The 18982-nt window shown below is 47.2% G+C and overlaps 1 protein-coding gene across 5 annotated transcripts in view; it reads left to right on the plus strand.

The window, feature by feature from the left end:
- Positions 1 to 18982, plus strand: part of MAP2K5 (mitogen-activated protein kinase kinase 5) — a 271279-nt gene that overhangs the window by 198041 nt on the left and 54256 nt on the right. For 4 of the 5 annotated variants that reach the window (XM_051821811.2, XM_002718071.5, XM_002718072.5 and 1 more), the window contains 2 exons: positions 8137 to 8163; positions 8473 to 8505. In XM_051821811.2, coding sequence (XP_051677771.2) covers positions 8137 to 8163; positions 8473 to 8505 — 60 coding nt within the window. The remainder of the gene's footprint in view (positions 1 to 8136; positions 8164 to 8472; positions 8506 to 18982) is intronic. The other variant, XM_051821809.2, reaches the window with a different exon arrangement.

Below are 18982 nucleotides of genomic sequence, written 5' to 3' on the forward strand. Positions count from 1 at the left end.
TCCAGCTCTCTGCTATGGCCTGGGAAAGCAGTGGAAGATGGCCCAAGTGCTTGGGCCCCCGCACCCACATGGGAGACCCAGAGGAAGCTCCTGGCTCCTGGCTTCAGATCAGCACAGCTCCTGTTGTTGCAGCCATTTGGGGAGTGAACCAGTGGATGGAAGATCGATCTCTCTCTCTCTCTCTCTCTCTCTGTCTCTCCTTCTCTCTCTCTGTAACTCTGCCTCTCAAATAAATATATAAGTCTTTTAAAAAAAAAGATTTCTAGCAGTATGAGCTGCCAAGATAGAATCATCAGGACCCCATCCCTGGAAGTCTTCTGACAGAGATGTTTGTCCAGGATGTTAAGAAGTGAGTTTCTGCCTGGAGTGGGGAGTTGGCCTAGGTGACCTCCAGCCTCACTCTGGGTTCTGTTGTACGTGGGGATCTAAGCGGGTAGAGATGCAACTCAGTGAAGGCTCCAGAAAAGCCCTTCTAGGCATTACGAGGAGTTAACGTTTCCCTCTAGTGGGTTAACTTGACCATAAAGGGGTGGAATCATCAACAGGCCCTTCTCAGAAAATGGAATACACACATCTGGTGCCCCTTGTTCATCTGCCTACACACACACACGCACACACACACACAGGACTGGTACTTAGCAACTAGATTCTGAAATGAGGCCACTCCTTTTTGGAACAAAGACAGGAGAAAAGTTTGTTTCCGCACATCTCTGACGGCTTCGTCCAAAGGAAAAGGCTAAACGGGCTCGCTGGGCGGAGCTTGCACTGGGGGAGAAGATTCAGTTTGTCATTCACATCAATTAATTTGAATTGCAGCTCTAAACCCCTCCTCTTCTCACAAGATCCAGGTCTGAAAATTCAAACAAACGTTTCCCCAGAGGAGGATTTCCGGTGACTCCTATACACCTGTGTGGGGTAGGGTGTGAGTTATGTCAGCTTTAACCACACAAAGGGTGAAAGGGCATGGACCGGCATGCAGGGCCCATTTTCCCCATTCAGTGAGTGGCAGACCCGGCCAGTGAGTGATGTCGCCCGTACCTTGATGCGCCAGCTGTCGTATTCTCTGTGAAAATGCATTGTCCTTGATACTTGGGAAGCTGTGAGAGCCAAGTGATCTAATTTATGGCTGTGATGATTTTCCGTCTGGTTCTGTCTGACCTGTGCCCCCTTCTAGGCAGCCTAGCACCCATCCCCCCCTCTGCCCCCACCCCACCCCACTGTTTGCTAAATTCAAAGACATCTAGCTTTCGCTTTATAAAACTCCGCTCCAGGATACAGCACCCTAGCAGGGGGCTGAGATGTGGTGCATTTCAGAACCTGGGAATCCTAGTGGTCTCCTGTTCCTGCTGATGCAGGCAACACACGACACAACTGACGAGAGAGGCTGGTGGACAGCAGGTAGGATGGCCCAAGTGAATCAGACTTGCTTGCGTGGTCTTATTAGGAAAAATATATGCTGTTCATTTATTTTGTCTCATAATGCATTTGGTATCCAAAATTATCAGTTTGTCAAAATTCCCTTTGGTAGTTAGGCAGAGGAAATTTTGATCTATTCCTTTTTTTTTTTTTTTTTTTTTTTTTTTTTTGACAGAGATAGAGAGAGAGACAGAGAGAAAGGTCTTCCTTCCATTGGTTCACTCCCCAAATGGCCGCTACAGCTGGCGCTATGCCCATCCAAAGCCAGGAGCCAGATGCTTCTTCCTGGTCTCCCATGCAGGTGCAGAGCCCAAGCACCTGAGCCATCCTCCACTGCACTCCCGGGCCATAGCAGAGAGCTGGACTGGAAGAGGAACAACCGGGACAGAATCCAGCGCCCATATGGGATGCTGGTGCTACAGGCAGAGGACTAACCAAGTGAGCCACGGCACCAGCCCTGATATATTCCTTTTTTAAAAAGATTTTTTTCCGTGGGGGACTCTTAAGTGGTACAGGTGTACAAAGCTTGTGGTCGTGTAGAGCTTATTTATTTATTTTTTATCACCAAAAACTTTTAAAGACCTGGACACTTGTTTTTGCTGTTATAATGGATTGGAGGGACACATCCCTAAGTTTTAGCACCTAGCACAGTACAAATGCCGGTACTGTTTCTCCCTTGGGTAGGAAATAAACACAAGCCAGGAGTTTGGTGTGGCGAAGGCTCCTGGGGCCACCGCATCCCCTATTGGAGAGCCTGGGTTTGAGTCCCAGCCCTGCTCCCAGCTTCCCGCTCGTAGGGACGCCCTTGGAGGCAGCAGGTGGTGGTTCAGGTAGCTGGGTCCCTGCCACCCACGGAGGAGACCTAGTTCCAGGTTCCTGGCTTTGACCTGGCCTGGCCTTGGCCACTGCAGACATTTGGGGAGTGAACAACCAAAAGAGATCCTTCGTCTGTCCACTCACCGCCACCCCACCCGTATCTGTCTCTGTACCCTGCAAGTAAATGACTTTTTTTTTTTTTGACAGGCAGAGTGGACAGTGAGAGAGAGAGACAGAGAGAAAGGTCTTCCTTTGCCGTTGGTTCACCCTCCAATGGCCGCCGTGGCCGGCGCGCTGCGGCCAGCGCACCGCGCTGATCCGATGGCAGGAGCCAGGTACTTCTCCTGGTCTCCCATGGGGTGCAGGGCCCAAGCACTTGGGCCATCCTCCACTGCACTCCCAGGCCACAGCAAAGAGCTGGCCTGGAAGAGGGGCAACCGGAACAGAATGCGGTGCCCCGACCCGGACTAGAACCCGACTTTTAAAAAGAAAAATAAGCATGGCCCCTGGATGGGAAACCAAGAGTTTAAGGGCTCTGGACTGCTCTAGCTTCTCCCGCAAGGAGGAGGCTCGGGAGGCCGTGGGAAGCTGTCTGGAAGTCCAGGGGTCTTCCTCGCTGCACGCATTTTCTCCACAACCAGCAGTCTTCTGGGCGAGCTGTCAGGCTGGACTGGAGCTATGACCTAGTCACTCCTCCTCTACCAGCCTCGGTTTCCCTGACTGCAGAGCGAGTAGATGGAATGGGCTCATCTCTAAAGCCCTTGCCCCTTGAAAAAGTCGTTAGGCCGTAATTCTTCATTCAGAATATGGGAGTCACATTTACTGTAATTCCTGTTGGCATTCAGCAGGGTTATAGCTTAGTACATCCAGTTTGAAAACAGTGTCCTTGCAAAACAGCTACAGTTCCTAAGATTTGAAGTTAAAAAAAAAAAAATTAAAGCGCTAACATTGAGAGCTAGAATGTGATGCAGTTGCTCAACAAAAGAATGTAGTATTCTTTAAAAATGCCAGCCATACGATGTCATTTCATGTTTCATTTTTCTGTTTAAGAGAAAACAGCACAAGCTTGAAAAGCAGTAAATATGTAAAGAGAAAATTTGTCAACTGATATTGGAAGATCTGACCTAGGTCACACATAAATCTCTCAGACAGGAGCGGCGGGGCAAGCCATAATTTCCTCGAGTAAAAGGGAAAATGAAAGCCATAGCTGGTGTCTTCTCTAAGTTCCATAGGCGGATTCGTTTTGCTGTGGTGGTTGTGCCTCTGAACATGAGGTGGACAGCGCTGGGAGAAGCTCTTGTCTTACCTGCCCTGCGTACAGCGCTGAATGTTGAATGTCTTGTCTTACCTGCCATAGGTACACAGTACCTCGACAGAGACAGGAGCATCAAGTGAAACTTCCAGGGTTGCTTTTCAGTACCATGAAATACCAAAATTCAGTACCAAAATACATGAGGCCCCCTAAGTGAATTTTCCCCGGTCATTTCCTCCCCAAGATCCCCTTCCAAGATCCCACGCCGTGTCTCAGGAGCTTTTCCGATCGCCTCCTGCAAGGACAGGTGACGGCCTTGACTGCGCTCACTCCAAGACCCAGAACTTGGGGCTGCCCTTCCTGCAGTCCTTCTTCCCAGTTGAACACAGAAAGCTCCTTGTGACATCAAAGCGAGGCAGCACTCTCCCCTGTGTGGCTTTAAATCTTGGATCGAGGGGGCTAACCAAAGGGGAAAACAAACTATGCCCAGAAGAGAGAAGTGGTTCATCCAATTAATGCATCAAAACGCTGCGAGTTCTGGAGACTGATTAGCAAAGTGTGTGTCTGGAGCCATTACTGTTCTGTTCATTGTCCCAGAGTACTGCTTAGACCTAGGAAGTGCTCCACACAAGCAAAATGTGCAAGCAGGAATGTAGACATGGACAAGTTAGTTATAAACAGCATTTCATATGTTGGGAGGTACGGGCAGTCCATCAGCCTTAACAATATTATTGTGTTCCTCTGAACTCTGCTCTCAGAGCCAAGCCTTTGCAAGGCAGACCCAGAATGAAGACAGGCGTTTGCGAGGCTAACATTTTATATTGAGTACCCTTCGTACCACTTTTAATGTGCCATAAAACCCGGGGCTTCGCTGTTTCATGAACTGTGTGCAAAAGCAGAGGCAGCGTTTGGAGGTTGACTTCGTTGGGGTCTGTTTTATGGTTGCAGTGCCTACACAGTAATGTGATCTTGAAAAAGGTAAACAACAGCGAGTTTAGCGGTGAAAAATACGCCTAATATAAATACAGCCGAGGACGCGGCAGTTTAGAATTTGAAAAATACGACTGTGGCGTTAAATTTTCCAGTGGAATTAACGGAGGAACAGAAAACAGCCTTGAAGGCAATATGTCTGAGACGGAGAGAGCCGTAATACATCTGACTCCATGGTCTGTGTGGTATTCATAGAAAGAAAGCACAGTAGCCTTATTTAATTGAGAAAATGAATCAATTACAATGATGTCGCATCATCAGATTCTTGGGAAATAGAAGATATAAGTCATCACATTGTGTTACAGTGTTAAAAAAGTAATTGAGTATCTTAAGCGTTTTGAATCAATTTCAGGTACTGGCACTGCTAACTTAATACAAAATTTATGAAGATGATTTCATATAATATGTTGCTATCAAAACTGTGTAATAAAACCTTGTAACAGTGTCTCTTTGAAAACCTGAGCAAAAAATGGTATAGCTATAAGATCATAAAAAAGACTGGGCTGGGGGGCCTGGTGCTGTGGCACAGCAGGTTAAAGCCCTGGTCTGCAGTGCTGGTATCCCATATGGGCGCCAGTTTGAGTCTCTGCTGCCCTACTTCCAATCCAGCTCTCTGTTACGGCCTGGGAAAGCAGTAGAAGATGGCCCAAGTCTTTGGGCCCCTGCACTCATGTGGGAGACCCGGAAGAGGCTCCTGGCTCCTGGCTCCTGGCTTCGGATCGGTGCTATTGTGGCCATCTGGGGAGTGAACCAGCAGATGGAAGACCTTTCTCTCTCTATTCCTCTCTCTCTCTCTCTCTCTCTGTAACTCTGCCTTTCAAATAAATAAATAAATCTTAAAAAAAAAAAAAAAAAAAAAAAAAAAAAAAAAAAAAAAAAAAAAAACCTGGGCTGCTACTGCCTTCTCTCTTTCTTGTAGTAAAAAACAAGCATTCAAATGGGCCCTCTTTAAGCTGTCATGGGCCGTGCTTTTAGCTCTCAAAATTGGGCGAGTGGAGGCCTTGTGTAAGAGGTTGGTTGCATTCCCAGAACTCCTGTTCCCAGGGACAGTGTCTCGTAACCCATTCCTGAGCTCGTTTCTCAACAGCTCACTGAGAATGTCGCCGCGTGCTCTCCGCAGAGAGTGTTATCATCCCCCTGACTCTTGGAAATTGGTGAAAAAACCTTCTCTTTGATATCAGAAATGGATCTCTGATTCTTTGTTCATTTCCAGTAGCTGTCCTGTTGAAGGAGACAGCCTTAATAAGAATCTGTGGGTTTGGGGAAGTGTGCATGTGTGCTTAAAAAGACAATAAGAGGGGCGGGCGCTGTGGCATAGTAGGCTAAGCTCCCGCCTGCTGCACCAGCATCCCATATGGGCACCAGTTCATGTCCCAGCTGCTCCTCTTCCCATCCAGCTCTCTGCTAATGACTTGGGAAAGCAGCAGAGGATGGCCCAAGTGCTTGGGCCCCTGCAACCACTTGGGAGACCCAGAGGAAGCTCCTGGCTCCTGGCTTTGGATCAGCCCAGCTCCGGTTGTTGCAGCCATTTGGGGAGTGAACCAGTGGATAGAAGATCTTTCTGTCTCTCTGCAACTCCCCCTTTCAAATAAATAAACAAAATCTTAAAAAAAAAAAAGATAACAAGAAAAGCAAGCCCTAGAGGGATCTGGTATCACAGGAGAAGTTACCTGGGCTTTTCAAGTCTTTTTTGAGAGGTATGTGGCTTGTTATTGGGATCCTTCCGTGCTCGGGGTGGTGGCACAGAGCTCTGGCTCCTTGTGTATCTCTTCACCTGCACGACGTGTCCAGATGTTCCTCTCGGCCAGGAGCTCTCATCCAGGACACTAGTGGAGATGTCAACCAAGGCTAAGAGCTAGACCGCCTGGGACCGAGGTTTCGGGGAGTACTGGCTGGGGGCCAGGTGAGGAGGAGCTGAGAGCAGCGGTGAGCCGACCTTGCTCAGCTGAGACCGTCCGTGGGAAAGGACCTGTTCCAACGCTCAAGCACCGGTGGGTCTGCCAAGCAGCAGCCTGGAAGCAGAGGAAACGCGTAGCCCAGCTGCTGCCATGGAGGAGCTCGTGGTCTGGGCGAGAAGAACCCACGTGCCAAAAGTGATCATTGGTGGCGCAGCAGGTTAAACCGTTCGCTCTCATATCAGAGTAGGGGTTCAAGTTCTGACTACTCTGCACTTCCAGTCCAGCTCCCCGCTAATGCACCTGGGAAGCAGTAGGTGATGGCAGAAGTGCTTGGGCCCCTGCCACCCACATGGGAGACCAGAATGGAATTCCCGCCTATAGCCTGGTATGATTCCAACTGTTGCAGGCGTCTGGGGAGTGAACCAGCAGATGGAAGATCTGTCTCTGCTTTTCCTTCTCTCTGTCGCTCTGCCTTTGAAATAAAGTAATATTTTTCAAAAAATGATCATTTATCCATTACAGTATGTCAAGTATAAGGCATACAAATCCAGCTGGTTTGAAATAAGGTGGTCGTCATGGCAGGAGTGAGATAGACAGAGAGACAGATGGATGGATAAATAGATGACTAGATTTTGGAGGAAAGGAGCCCAGAGAAGCCCTGGCACCATCACGGCCTGGGCCCACGCTGGATCCCAGCTGGTCCTCTGAGAGCCCACGTTTCCATCACAGCAGGGGCAGGAGCACCCCTGCCAACCCCAGGGTGACTTCACAGATTAAATGAGAGTGGGCGTGGGGGTGGGAAGGAGCTTTTGAAAGTCCTATGAAAACTGTATAAGGGACTGTTAGTCTTTTACCAACTGGATGGAGTTCACTTATCCCAGAAAACAATGGACCTGTCTGTAGCAGTATTTGGATTCTGGAAATTTCCTGTTTGGGAAATTTAGTACCTAGGACAACATTTGCACCAAGGTTGTAATAACTGATGGCTTTTTTTTTTCTTTTGAGGAGGGGGCCTTGAAATGTTTAATACTTCTATTTCTAAGTGAGGGTTTCACTCATTTTGTCACGTCGTCAAGGCTTATCGTCAGTAGGTGTGTGAGAGCCTGCGTTCAGTGAGCTGGGTGGAGCAGGCACTCCTCCCAGACTCTGCCGTTCTTCCCCGCCACAGAGGGTCGGGCCCATCTGAGTCTGATTTTCCCAGAAAGCACTGCTGCCTGAAGAACTTTGGAGAAGGTGGAGTCTGCCCCACTCCCAAGTTAGAGGCAAGCACTCCAACCACATAATTAAAGTTTCCTTCACAAAACAGGGGGTTGTGAGCAGACTCTGGCAGGAATCCAAAATTCTAATTTCTGACTATGATTTAATTTCAATTTTAAATAAATCGGTTTTTAATTTAAAAAGAGTGAGCTTCATAACATTAGCAATGATTGCAACATTAAGCCCAGTGTTCACAATCTAGCAATATAAAACATTATTTATATCTGAATCGTAAACAGCCTTTTGAAATGGATTATGGTTTTTCTCCCTATTCTAATACAACCTGGAGGGTACTAAAAAGTGTTGTGTGAAATTAACATTCTGCTGACTTTCGCCTATAAATGAGAAGCGAGCTATTAACATTTGTGTATTTTCATTATGTAAATTGTGTTAACACATGCCCACAAATTGCCACCAGCAATGCAATAATTTTCTCTCAGTGATCGTAATGTGTCCAAGTGAGTCATTTTGATTATGACATGCTAATTACATATTGCCTTTTTTCAGATTCAGAAAAACCAGGGATCTTTAATGGTAAGCTTTATGAGTTCAGAAAAAAATTCACTTTTCTTTTTCCTGATGGCTGCTTCCTTTGCATGCTTGAATGCCTTGTTTTAAACTTAGCAAATTGCATTTTGAAGAAAATGCAAACCTTTAACTGCCTGTATTAGATTAGGTACCATTAGAAATAATAGAACATCCTGAGCATCAGTGTTTTTACAAGAGTTTGCTGTTGTTGATTAATCTTGCTATATTTTATTGCATTAATGATTTTTTCTTTCCACTCCACTGTAAAGATATTGCACAGAGCCTAATACTTTTTCCTCTCCTTTTCCATTGCAGCCTCTCCAGCTTCTGCAGTGCATTGTTGATGAGGTGAGGCATCGTCTTATGTGCTTTCACTCCTAAAGTCATTCCTAATGGTGTGGAAAGCTTATATTTTGTTTCCTAATGAAGCACAATGCCCAACATCCTCGGAGCAAGTTGTGTCGTATGCTCTGAGCTATGTTACGTGAACTGGCCTTCCCTGGATCCCGGCTCCTGGCTCCTGATTCCGGCACAAACAGACCGTCCCCCGGGCTGGTCCTGGAGGGTGTCAGAGGCCCTCAAGGCAAAACACGGCCCTATTAATTGGTCCTCTCCCTAGCCAGATGGGGATGGAGCTGGAAATTAAAGTGGTACCGTTCTTCCCATTATATATATTTAAAGCCATTTAATAGACAAGGGTCAGAGTGGAACAACAAACCCAAGAGGGACCACACTGGCCTTCCTGCTTCCTTTACCCAAAGCTTGCGGTGGTAAAGGGTTTGAAAGCTCTGGGTCAGCAGTTCAGCTTGAATGTCCTAGTCAGGCATCTCTCCGAGAGTGTGCTGCTGACTTCCGGCGCGTTCCAGCAACGTGGGAACCCGTAGCTAATGCTCTCCCGTTTTGAGGTGTGTTCCCCCTCTCGTTCTTCTCTGTGGCTTCTTCATCCACTGTCCCTTGGCCTTCGTAGAACTAATCAACCCGCATTTCTCTCTCCATCAACTTTTTCTACTTCTTCTGACTTTCATTTCTTTTTCTCTGTAAATTAGCAATCTTCTATTCTCCAAGGCTCATAATTGAGAAGCACTAACATATTAAAAAAAAACTGAGTTTTTCTGGGCTTGCCTACCAGCAATGTTTAGTTTTTAAACTTTAATTTTATAATATTTTGAAACACTTGCAATTAGAGAGGGAAGGCGATAAATGATTCCGAAACGAAAGTTTGAAAGAAAAAAACAAATCGTAATTCATAATTATTCCTCTCAATTAAACATCTGTATAACCAGTTATGAGATTTGGGAGGAAAAATAAAGATCCTCCTAGGAAAAAAACAAACACACACACACATCACAATAATAGTAAGAATGGGGCTCTCACATCCTTAATGGTTGCATCAGTCAGTCCATATATCCCCTGCAAGCCATAAACCATGTTGGTGCAAAACGAAGGCATTGTCCTGAAACAAATGGAAGCTCCATTAGCTCAGATATCAGACGGGCCTCCTGGATCTAATAGCTCATCAATATCTTCTGTCATCTTCGATTCCAAAAGTGCCCTATCCCCATCAGGATCCTCCCGATTACCCTGATTTTTCCTGAGGTCCCCCTCCGCTTAGGCTTGGGGACGTGCCCAGGGAAGGCCGGCCCACCGGCGCAACCCACAGCCCATTGCACCTGCGGGGTTCCCCGTCCTCGGCCTGCCGTGCTCCCGGGCAGCAGAGTGTTCAGGTACAGCTGTTCGCCAGCAGTCATACGTGCACTGCTGGCCAGTTTACGGGGAGGCTTTCTGGATCAAAGAGATACTCTCGTTCCTCGTTTTAAAGCAGCGATGCTTGTTGTGAATCTGAAATGGTGGACTTGCCTCACTGGGGCAAAAGCAGAAGGGTTGTTGTTTGTAACTGTCATAGGGAGATGTCCTGTGTTGGGGGAAACTCGGTGAACGACGGTAGTGTGTAGCTTAAATAGTACCTCTTTCTGGATAGCGTTTCTTCCTGAGTCAAGAGAATAGTACCTCCTAGAGCCCCGTCCGCGTTTACTGCTAAAGCACATCAAAATAGCTCCCTCATGGACACTCCGGAAGTCAGCATGGTCTGCACTATAACCAAGTTGATCCTGGGACTCGTCTGAGGTTCCTCAGTAATATTCACAAGGGACTGGCCAGATGCCCTGTCTCGGCACTAAGAAAGCAGGGGCTGGTGCGGTCCATTCGGGGTTTGTCCCATGTGGTTGTCAGATGTGATGCAGTGGTCCTAGGACTAATGCATCCGAATTGCTTGAGGCACTTGTTAAAAAATGCAGATTCCCCGGGCCCAGATCACGGAAGTAGACTTTCCAGGAGTATAATGCTCTGTGCATTAAAGTTTGAGAACCTCTTTGATAATAGCTTTTTTCCTTTCTCTTTGATGTATTTATTTATTTGAAAAAAGCAAAGTGACAGAAAGAGGGAGAGACATACACACAGAGAGGTTTTCCACCCACTGGTTCACTCCCCAAGTGCCCACAACAGTCAGGGCTGGGCCAAACTGAAGCCAGGAGCAAAGAACCGTGTCCATGGGTCTCCCTGGTGGAGGGCATCACCGACTACCAACCAGGCATATTGGCAGGAGGTCGGACTGCAAGCGGAGGCAGGACTTGATCTCCCACACCCTGACATATCATGTGGCAGCCCACTCTGCCACAGTGCCAGCCCCCCATAAAAGATTTTTAAGGCTGAGTCTGCCCAATTAGGTCCCACAGGGAAGTTAGCCACCTGTCTTTATTTGAATATGACTTTTAGGACTTCTGTTCTCGAATCACTATAACCCACCAGGATTTGAGCCACTTGAGATTCACCCATTTTGAAATGGGTATCTGATGTTAATACATTCTGGTTTCTGTTAGCAAAAAGTCAGGTTACCCCTAAAGGAGCCTCATTCCAACAAGATGGATAGATTGGGAGCCATCGAAGCCCAGTGTAGTATGTACCTTACGTGTATCCAGCCTGATCTCCTGTCGTGGCCTGGCAGAGAGGGTGTGTGGGCACCTGGCCACATCAGGACCTTAGAGCCAATCCAGGAGCCCAAGGGTGGCATCGCGGACAAAGCCAGAGGGAGGAGCTACCAGATACCCATGCAGCAGATGCAGCAGACACCAAAAACTAAACAGAGGATGAAGAATTGTGTGAAACTTGGACCACAGATCAGGAACTGGAAGGTATTCAAGGAGACAGAAGAATGGGGCTCTGGTCAGAAATCTAGGCAGGGCAGGCGTTGATTCTAGCAGCTAAGACATGCCTACGCCATACTGGAGTCACGGGGTCTCACACTCAGCTCTGGCTCCTGACTCCGGCTTCCTGTCAGTGCAGACCCTGGGAGGCAGCAGGGATGGCTCAACTCACTGGGCTCCTGCCACCAATGCGGGAGACCGCGTGGAGTTCCTAGCTCCTGGCTTCTGCTGTTTCAGGGATTTGGGGAAGTGAATCTGTAGGTGGAATTGTCCTCTCTGTGTCTCTCTTTCTCTCTCTGTCTCTCATTGTCTCTCTCTGGCTCCGGCTCCGGCTCCCTTTGTCTCTGCTTCTCAAAGAAATGAGTAAAACTTGCATTTACAGCAGAAGAAATCTTAGCAGTGCGTTTCCCTTTTCCTGGGCGGAACTCGCCCAGCTTGGAGCCAGCTCAGGGTGGTGATCGTGTCATAAAGATGCCGTCCAGTGCCTCCGAGTGGCCTCTTCCAGCAGACTTCTCCCCTCGCACCCTTCTGTAATCAGGGCCTCCCCAGCTTCCCGAATACCCGTGCTGTAAGCTGCTCTGCTTTGTAAGTCACATGTGCCTGTGTGTACCTGAGCCCTGGGTCATTGGACGTCTCTGGGGAAGAAGGCGGCCCCTGGTGACTTTGAGCTGCGACATCCATGAGAAAATGTGCGTTTTGAGAAAGAATCCTTTCTAAAATGCGTTCGTTCCTGGCAGCCTGTAGACAGGGCGTGGTAAATGTCATCTAACCTTCTCTCCACGACTCAGCCCTTGTTTTGGATGTGGTACCGCACTCAGCTTTGATGTATTGATGCCTCTAGGGCTATAAAATCCTGTGGGATTGGCCTGTCTGTCCTCGGAATTTTACCAACCATTTTGCCTGTGTGTTTGGCCTTGACACTGGTGATGTTCTTGAGCCTCTTGAAGTGTTGAGAGTCATTTGCCCACAGGCTAAATAGCCCTTCCCGGCCATGCTGCTCGGCTCTGTGTCCTCTCCTGCCATGGCCTCTCTTCTCTGTGGTCACTCCTCATTCTTGTCAACGACTACCTGCTGCCCCAGCAACCTGACCATCTGTCAGTCTTAGCATTCCTGATAGTGACCCTAGCAAAACTAAAACAGCACCAAATGCAATAAGATGTCCAGGTGGTACACACAAGGTCAGGCGGGCTGACGAGGGAGATGGGGGTGAGAGGACTGGGCCCATGTTCACTCATGGTGCAGATGGTCCGGTACCCAGCACCCACTGTGCACTGCGCCGAGCTGAGCTAGCCTGCTCAGGACAACCTCCATGCCTAGAGCTAGGCTTGGAGGCAGAGCCCCCAGGCCGAGTACAGACTAAGTGCACCTGCGATTAGTGTTGCCACAGGGACTCAGGAGCATCCCTGGCTACCTACAGCTTTCCCCAGTGCCCGGTCTCCCAGCATGGCTGCATAGACACGGATCCCAGGCTGGCAGCAGATTGACAGCTGTCAAGCCCAAAGTGGGGACCTTATTCTGGAATCTGCCCCAGGTGGTCCAGAGCCTTGGAAAAGAGAGTGAATATGGGTATATACGTTTGAAGCATATCACAGCTAAAAACTAATTCCCATCTTGCATCGGTAGGTGCTCAGCGGGACACTGGGAAATCTCTGATTTATTCATGTGTGTGTTTGTTTTACCCATAAAAAGTGAATGTGTGTTATGTCTTACACCTGATCACAAGTAGTTTCTGCATGAAAGTGTCGGTGTATTAGTAAGAACTACAAGGTTTGAAAGATACCAAAATGCTGCTGAAATGTAACAGGCCAGGTGTGCAGAGTAACAGTGGTGGTCGAATAATTCCAAGACTGGCTGATTGTGCTTCCTCGCCTGCATGTGAAGAAGGACTTGGTTTACAGACGGCATGGCTGCCACTGTGCAGACCAGCAGGTGGGTCCCGTGCACAGTTCATCTCTTCTGCTTACTCTGGTAAGGCATCCTGAGGTTGGTGCACACAGGGGCAGGGCTCGGATAGATGACAGTGGCATACACAGGGTATGGACACCAAATGGACAGCTGCCAAGGGGCCAGAGTCGGGGGCGTAGAAAGCAGGAGTAATCAGTAACAGAGGCAAATCTGGAAAATTCGCCAATATATGCAAACAGCACCTTTCTGAATAACCCACAGGACAAAGAAGAAGTCAAAAGGAAAATTGGAAACTACTTTGAGATAAGCAAAACTGAAAATACCACATGCCAAAATGTATGAGACGCAGCAAAAGCAGAGCTCAGAGGGAAATTGTTAGTTGGAAATATCTTCAGTTAAAAAGAACCAGCATCTCAAAGCAGTAGCCTTATTGACACCTTAAGAAACCAGCAAAAGTGCCCGTGACAGCCAGCACTGGGCTGTGGCCACCCTGAGGATGTGGAACCCCCGCAGCCTCTGCCACCCAGTAGGCTGAGGGTACTAAATGCACAGCAGGCAGAAGCAGGACAATGGAGGAACCAGAGGAGAGAACGTGTGGAGAAAAGTTGGTCCTTTGAACAGATCAACAAACTTGACAAGTTTTTGCCTAGACCAACAGTGGGGTTGGGACAGAGAGGGGACTCCAGTGGCTAAAATCAAGAATGAAAGAGACACATTGCTATCAGCCTTACAGAAATAAAAAGATAAGGGAATCCTGCGAACATATTACAGCAACTTGTGTGTGCCTACAGGTCATAGAACCTCCATGGAATGGACAAATTCCTAGAAACACAGACGGCTGATACCCACTCAGGGAGAAATACAGAATCTGAGTAAACCTAGAACAATTAAGGATTTTTTTTTTACTTCCCATAAGGAAAAACCCAGGACCATATTATTTGAATGCTACCAATTTTAAATAACACTAATCATCCTGAATATTTTCTAAAAAAAAAAAAGAAAGATGATCAGACACTCCTAATTTATGCTGTGAGGCCAGGATTACCTTGATATCAGACCCAAAGACTTCTCGAGAAACGAAAGCTACAGACCGATATCTCTTATTAATACAGATGCAGAAGTCCACAAGAAAATACAGCAAACCAAAGCTGTCCATCCTAACCAAGTGGGATTTGTCCCAGGACTGCAAGGTTGGTCCACCATGTCATATATGATATTAACAGAATAAAGGACAAAGAGCACATGATCATCTCATTAGACACAGGAAAGGCATTCAACAAAATCCAACATTCCCATTCATAAGAACGCTCAATAAACTTGGACTACAGGAACTTCAGTACTCTGATGAGGGGCCTCTTCAAAAACTCACAGCTAGTAGCATACTTAATGATGAGAGGCAAAAAAGCATTCCCCCAAAAAATCAGGGTGAGGTGGCAGTGTCTACTCTTGCCACTTCTGTTCAGCACTGCACTGGGTCCTATGCAGGGCAATTCGTCAGGAAGAAGAAAGAGTGCCCAGATGGAGGAGGAAGAAGTAAAACTGTGTAGGTGATATGATGGTATATGTAGAAAATCCACACCCCAAAAAATAGTGTGAAAGCTAATAAATTACTTTAGTGAGGTTGCAAGACATAAGTCAACACACTAAAATCATTTATATTTCTATGAATTAGTAATCCAAAATGAACAATCCAAAACAATGAAATTTAAGGAAGTTCAGGTTGAAGTTGCATCAAAAACAATAGAAGAATTAAGAATAAATTTAGCTGGTGCCGCGGCTCACTAGGCTAATCCTCCGCCTTGTGGTGCTAGCACACCAGCTTCTAGTCCCAGTCAGGACGCCGGATTCTGTCCCGGTTGCCCCTCTTCCAGGCCAGCTCTCTGCTGTGGCCAGGGAGTGCAGTGGAGGATGGCCCAAGTGCTTGGGCCCTGCACCCCATGGGAGACCAGGAGAAGTACCTGGCTCCTGCCATCATATCAGCGTGGTGCGCTGGCCACAGCGCTTCAGCCATGGCGGCCATTGGAGGGTGAACCAACGGCAAAAGGAAGACCTTTCTCTCTGTCTTTCTCTCTCTCACTGTCCACTCTGCCTGTCAGAAAAAAAAATAAATTTAGCCAAAGAAGGAAAATCTTATACATTGAAAGTTATGAAACATTGAAAGAAATTGAAGACAAAAATAAATGGAAAGACCCTCGATGTCCATGGAGTGGAAGAGTATTGTTAAGGTGGGGATAATCCCTAAACGGATCCTCAGATGGAATGGAGTCCCTGTCAAAATCCCAGTGAACTTTTTGGCACAAGTGGATTCACTAATCCTAAAATTTATGTGGAGATGCAAGGAACTCAAAATAGTCAAAACAGTCACGAGAAACAAACAAAAAGAACAAAGTTTGGGTCATTTATATTTGCTGATTTCAAAATTTACTATGAAATTACAGCAGTGTGGCAGTAGCATAAGGATAGACATATGGAATCAGATTCAAAGTCCAGAAATAAACCCGTATACGCATGGTCAGTTGTCTGACAAGAATGTCAATACCATTCCATGGCAGAAGAAAAGGCTTTGCAACACAGAGTGCTGGGGCAACTGGATGGCCACATGCAGGACAGTGGGTCTCACACCTAACTCAAAGTGGATCAAAGACTTTCATGGAAAAGCTAAAACAATGAACCACTTCAAGGAAACACAGGTATAAGTCTTCATGACCTAGGATTAGGCAACAGCTTCTTAGATATGACACCAACAGCATAAGCAAGGAAGCCAAAAAAAAAAAAAAAAGAAAAGAAAAAGCAAAATACTTCAACATTTAAAACGTGTGTATCAAAGGACACTATCAGAGTGAAAAGGCAACAGGCAGGATGGGAGGAGATATTTGCAAAGCATTTCTTTTTTTGTAAGATTTTATTTATTTGAGAGGTAGAGTTACAGACAGTGAAAGGGAGAGACAGAGAGAAAGGTCTTCCGTCTACTGGTTCACTCCCCAGATGGCTGCAACGGCCAGAGCTGCACTGATCCAAAGCCAGGAGCCAGGAGCCAGGAGCCTCCTCTGGCTCTCTCATGCGATTCCAGGGGCCCAAGGACTTGGGCCATCTTGTACTGCTTTCCCAGGCCACAGCAGAGAGTTGGATGGGAAGAGGAACAGCCAAGACCAGAACTGGCACCCATATGGGATGCTGGCACCACAGGCAGAGGATTAACCTGTGCCACAGCACCAGCCCCTGCAAAGCATTTCTGATAAGGCTCTAGTAGCCAGGACACAGTGAGAACTCTCTAAGTCAATAGTCCACAAAAAGGCAGATAACCTGATTAAGAAATGGGTGAAGGATCTGAATAGACATCACACCAAAGAACATACACAGATGCACGTGAAAACTTACTCACCATCATTAACTAGGGAAATGCAAGTCAAAACCACAATGAAAGACGTGCAATGAAAGAAGACTACCTCACATCCACTCAAATGGTCAGAATTAAAAAAAAAAAAAAAAACTGAAAATAACAAGTATTGACAAGAATGCGGAGGAGCTGGAACTCTTGGGAGTATGAAGTGGTGTAGTCACTGTGGAATACAGTTTGACAGTGTATCAGAAAGTTAAGCGCAAGGAACAGCATTGTGGTGTAGTGGGTGAAACCACCGCCTGTGGCCCTGGCACCCCATTTGGGTGCCAGTTAGTGTCTCAGCTGCTCCATTTCCAGTCCAGCTCCCTGCTAATGGCCTGGGGAAAGCAGTGGAAGATGGCCCCAGTTCTTGGGCCTCTGCACCCACATGGGAAACCAGGGTGAAGCTCCTGACTCCTGGCTTCAGCCTGGCCCAAACCTGGCTATTGTGTTTATTTGGGGAATGAACCAGCCAATGGAAGATCAATTTCTCAGTCTATCTCTCTCTATTTCCCTCTATGAAACTCTTTCAAATGGGTAAATAAACCTTAAAAAAAAAAGTTAACCATAGACCTACCATATGAGCCAGCAGTTCCACACTTAGGTCTGTACCCAAGAGAACTGAAAGCATGTCCACGTAAAAACTTACACATGAATGTTCACAGCAGCTTCATTCTTTTTGAAAAAAAATATTTATTTTATTTGAAAGACAAATTTATTATTTATTTATTTGAAATACAGAGTTACAGAGAGAGACAGAGCCAGAGAGAGAGGTCTCCCATCTGCTGGTTGACTGCCCAAATGACCGCAATGGCCAGAGCTGAGCTGATCTGAAGCCAGGAGCCAGGAGCTTCTTCCACGTCTCCCACATGGGTGCCGGGGCCCAAGGACCTGGGCCATCTTCTACTGCTTTCCCAGGCCACAGCAGAGAGCAGGATCAGAAGTGGAGCAGCCAGGACTCGGATCACCTTCCATATGGGATGCCAGCACTGCAGGCCAGGGCTTCAACCTGCTACGCCATAGCGCCAACCCCATCGTTATTCTTAATAGTCAAAAAATAGAAACAACCTAGAAGTTCATCAACTAATGAAGAACAAGAGATGGGGTATATCCACTACCCGCACACTGGAATGTCCCATACCCATAAACAGGAGTGAAGTACAACGTGGATGTACCTGGAGAACACCATTACTAAATGAAAGAAAGTAGACACAGAAAGCACCTGCTGTCTGAGGTTTACCTGTAAATTCCCCACAGTAGGGAAATCCGTAGAGGTAGAAAGTAGAACAGTGATTACCAGAGATAGAAGGGAGATGTGACCATTACAGAGTATGGGATTTTAAAAAAAGTGTTTATTTGTTTTCATCTACTAGACAGGGAGAGCAGTAGAGAGAGACAAAGGCAGATCTTCATCTGCTGGTCCAGAACTTACTCAGGTTCTGGGATTTCTTTTTTTCCTTAGAGAGATGGAAATGTTTTGGAACCAACTTACGTACTTTAAGAGTTTTGGGGTGAGGAGCCAGTGTTGTGATACGACAGGTTAATCTCACCACTTGGGCTACTGCATCCCATATCAGAGTGCAGAGAGCTCCAGTTCAAGTCCTTGTTGCTCTGCTTCCCATCCGGCTCCCTGCTAATGGGCCGGGCCTGGGAAGGCAGTGGAGGATGGCAAGTGCTTGGCTCTCAGCGACCCATGTGGGAGGCCCAGACTCCTGGCCTCAGCCTGGCACAAACCTGATTGTTGTGGCCACAGGGGAGTGAACCAGCCAATGGAAATTTTTTTTCTCTCTCTCTCTCTCTCTCAAGTAAATCTTTACAAAATAAATGAATAAAAGTTATGGGGCAAGCCTTGTGATGCAGCAGGTTGAAGCCACCGCCGGGGATGCCCACACCCTATATTGGCGTGCCTGATCTGTGCCTTGGCTCCTCCGCTTTCAATCCAGCTTCTTGCACCATGCGTCCTACTTGGCAGGCAGTGATGGCTCCAGTACTTGTGTCCCTGTTACCCATGTGGGAGACCCGGAGAAGTTCTGGGCTTCTGGCTTCCACCTGGCCCAGCCCCAGCTGTAAGAAGCATTTGGGGAAAGAACCAATGACCAGATCTTTCTGTCTGTCTCTCCTTCTCTATCTGTCACTCTGCCTTTCAAACAAATAGCTAAATCTTTAAAGCAGGGTCCAGTGTTGTGGGGCAGTGGGTTAAGCTGTCACCTGTGACATTGGTATCCCATATCAGAGCACTGGTTGAAGTCCCAGGTGTTCCACTTCCGATCCAGCATTCCCTGCTAATCTGCCTGGGAAAGCAGCAGATGATGGCCCTATTTGGGCTTTTGCCACCCACATG

Source organism: Oryctolagus cuniculus, chromosome 12, assembly GCF_964237555.1.
Source record: "Oryctolagus cuniculus chromosome 12, mOryCun1.1, whole genome shotgun sequence".
Classification (NCBI taxonomy): domain Eukaryota; kingdom Metazoa; phylum Chordata; class Mammalia; order Lagomorpha; family Leporidae; genus Oryctolagus; species Oryctolagus cuniculus.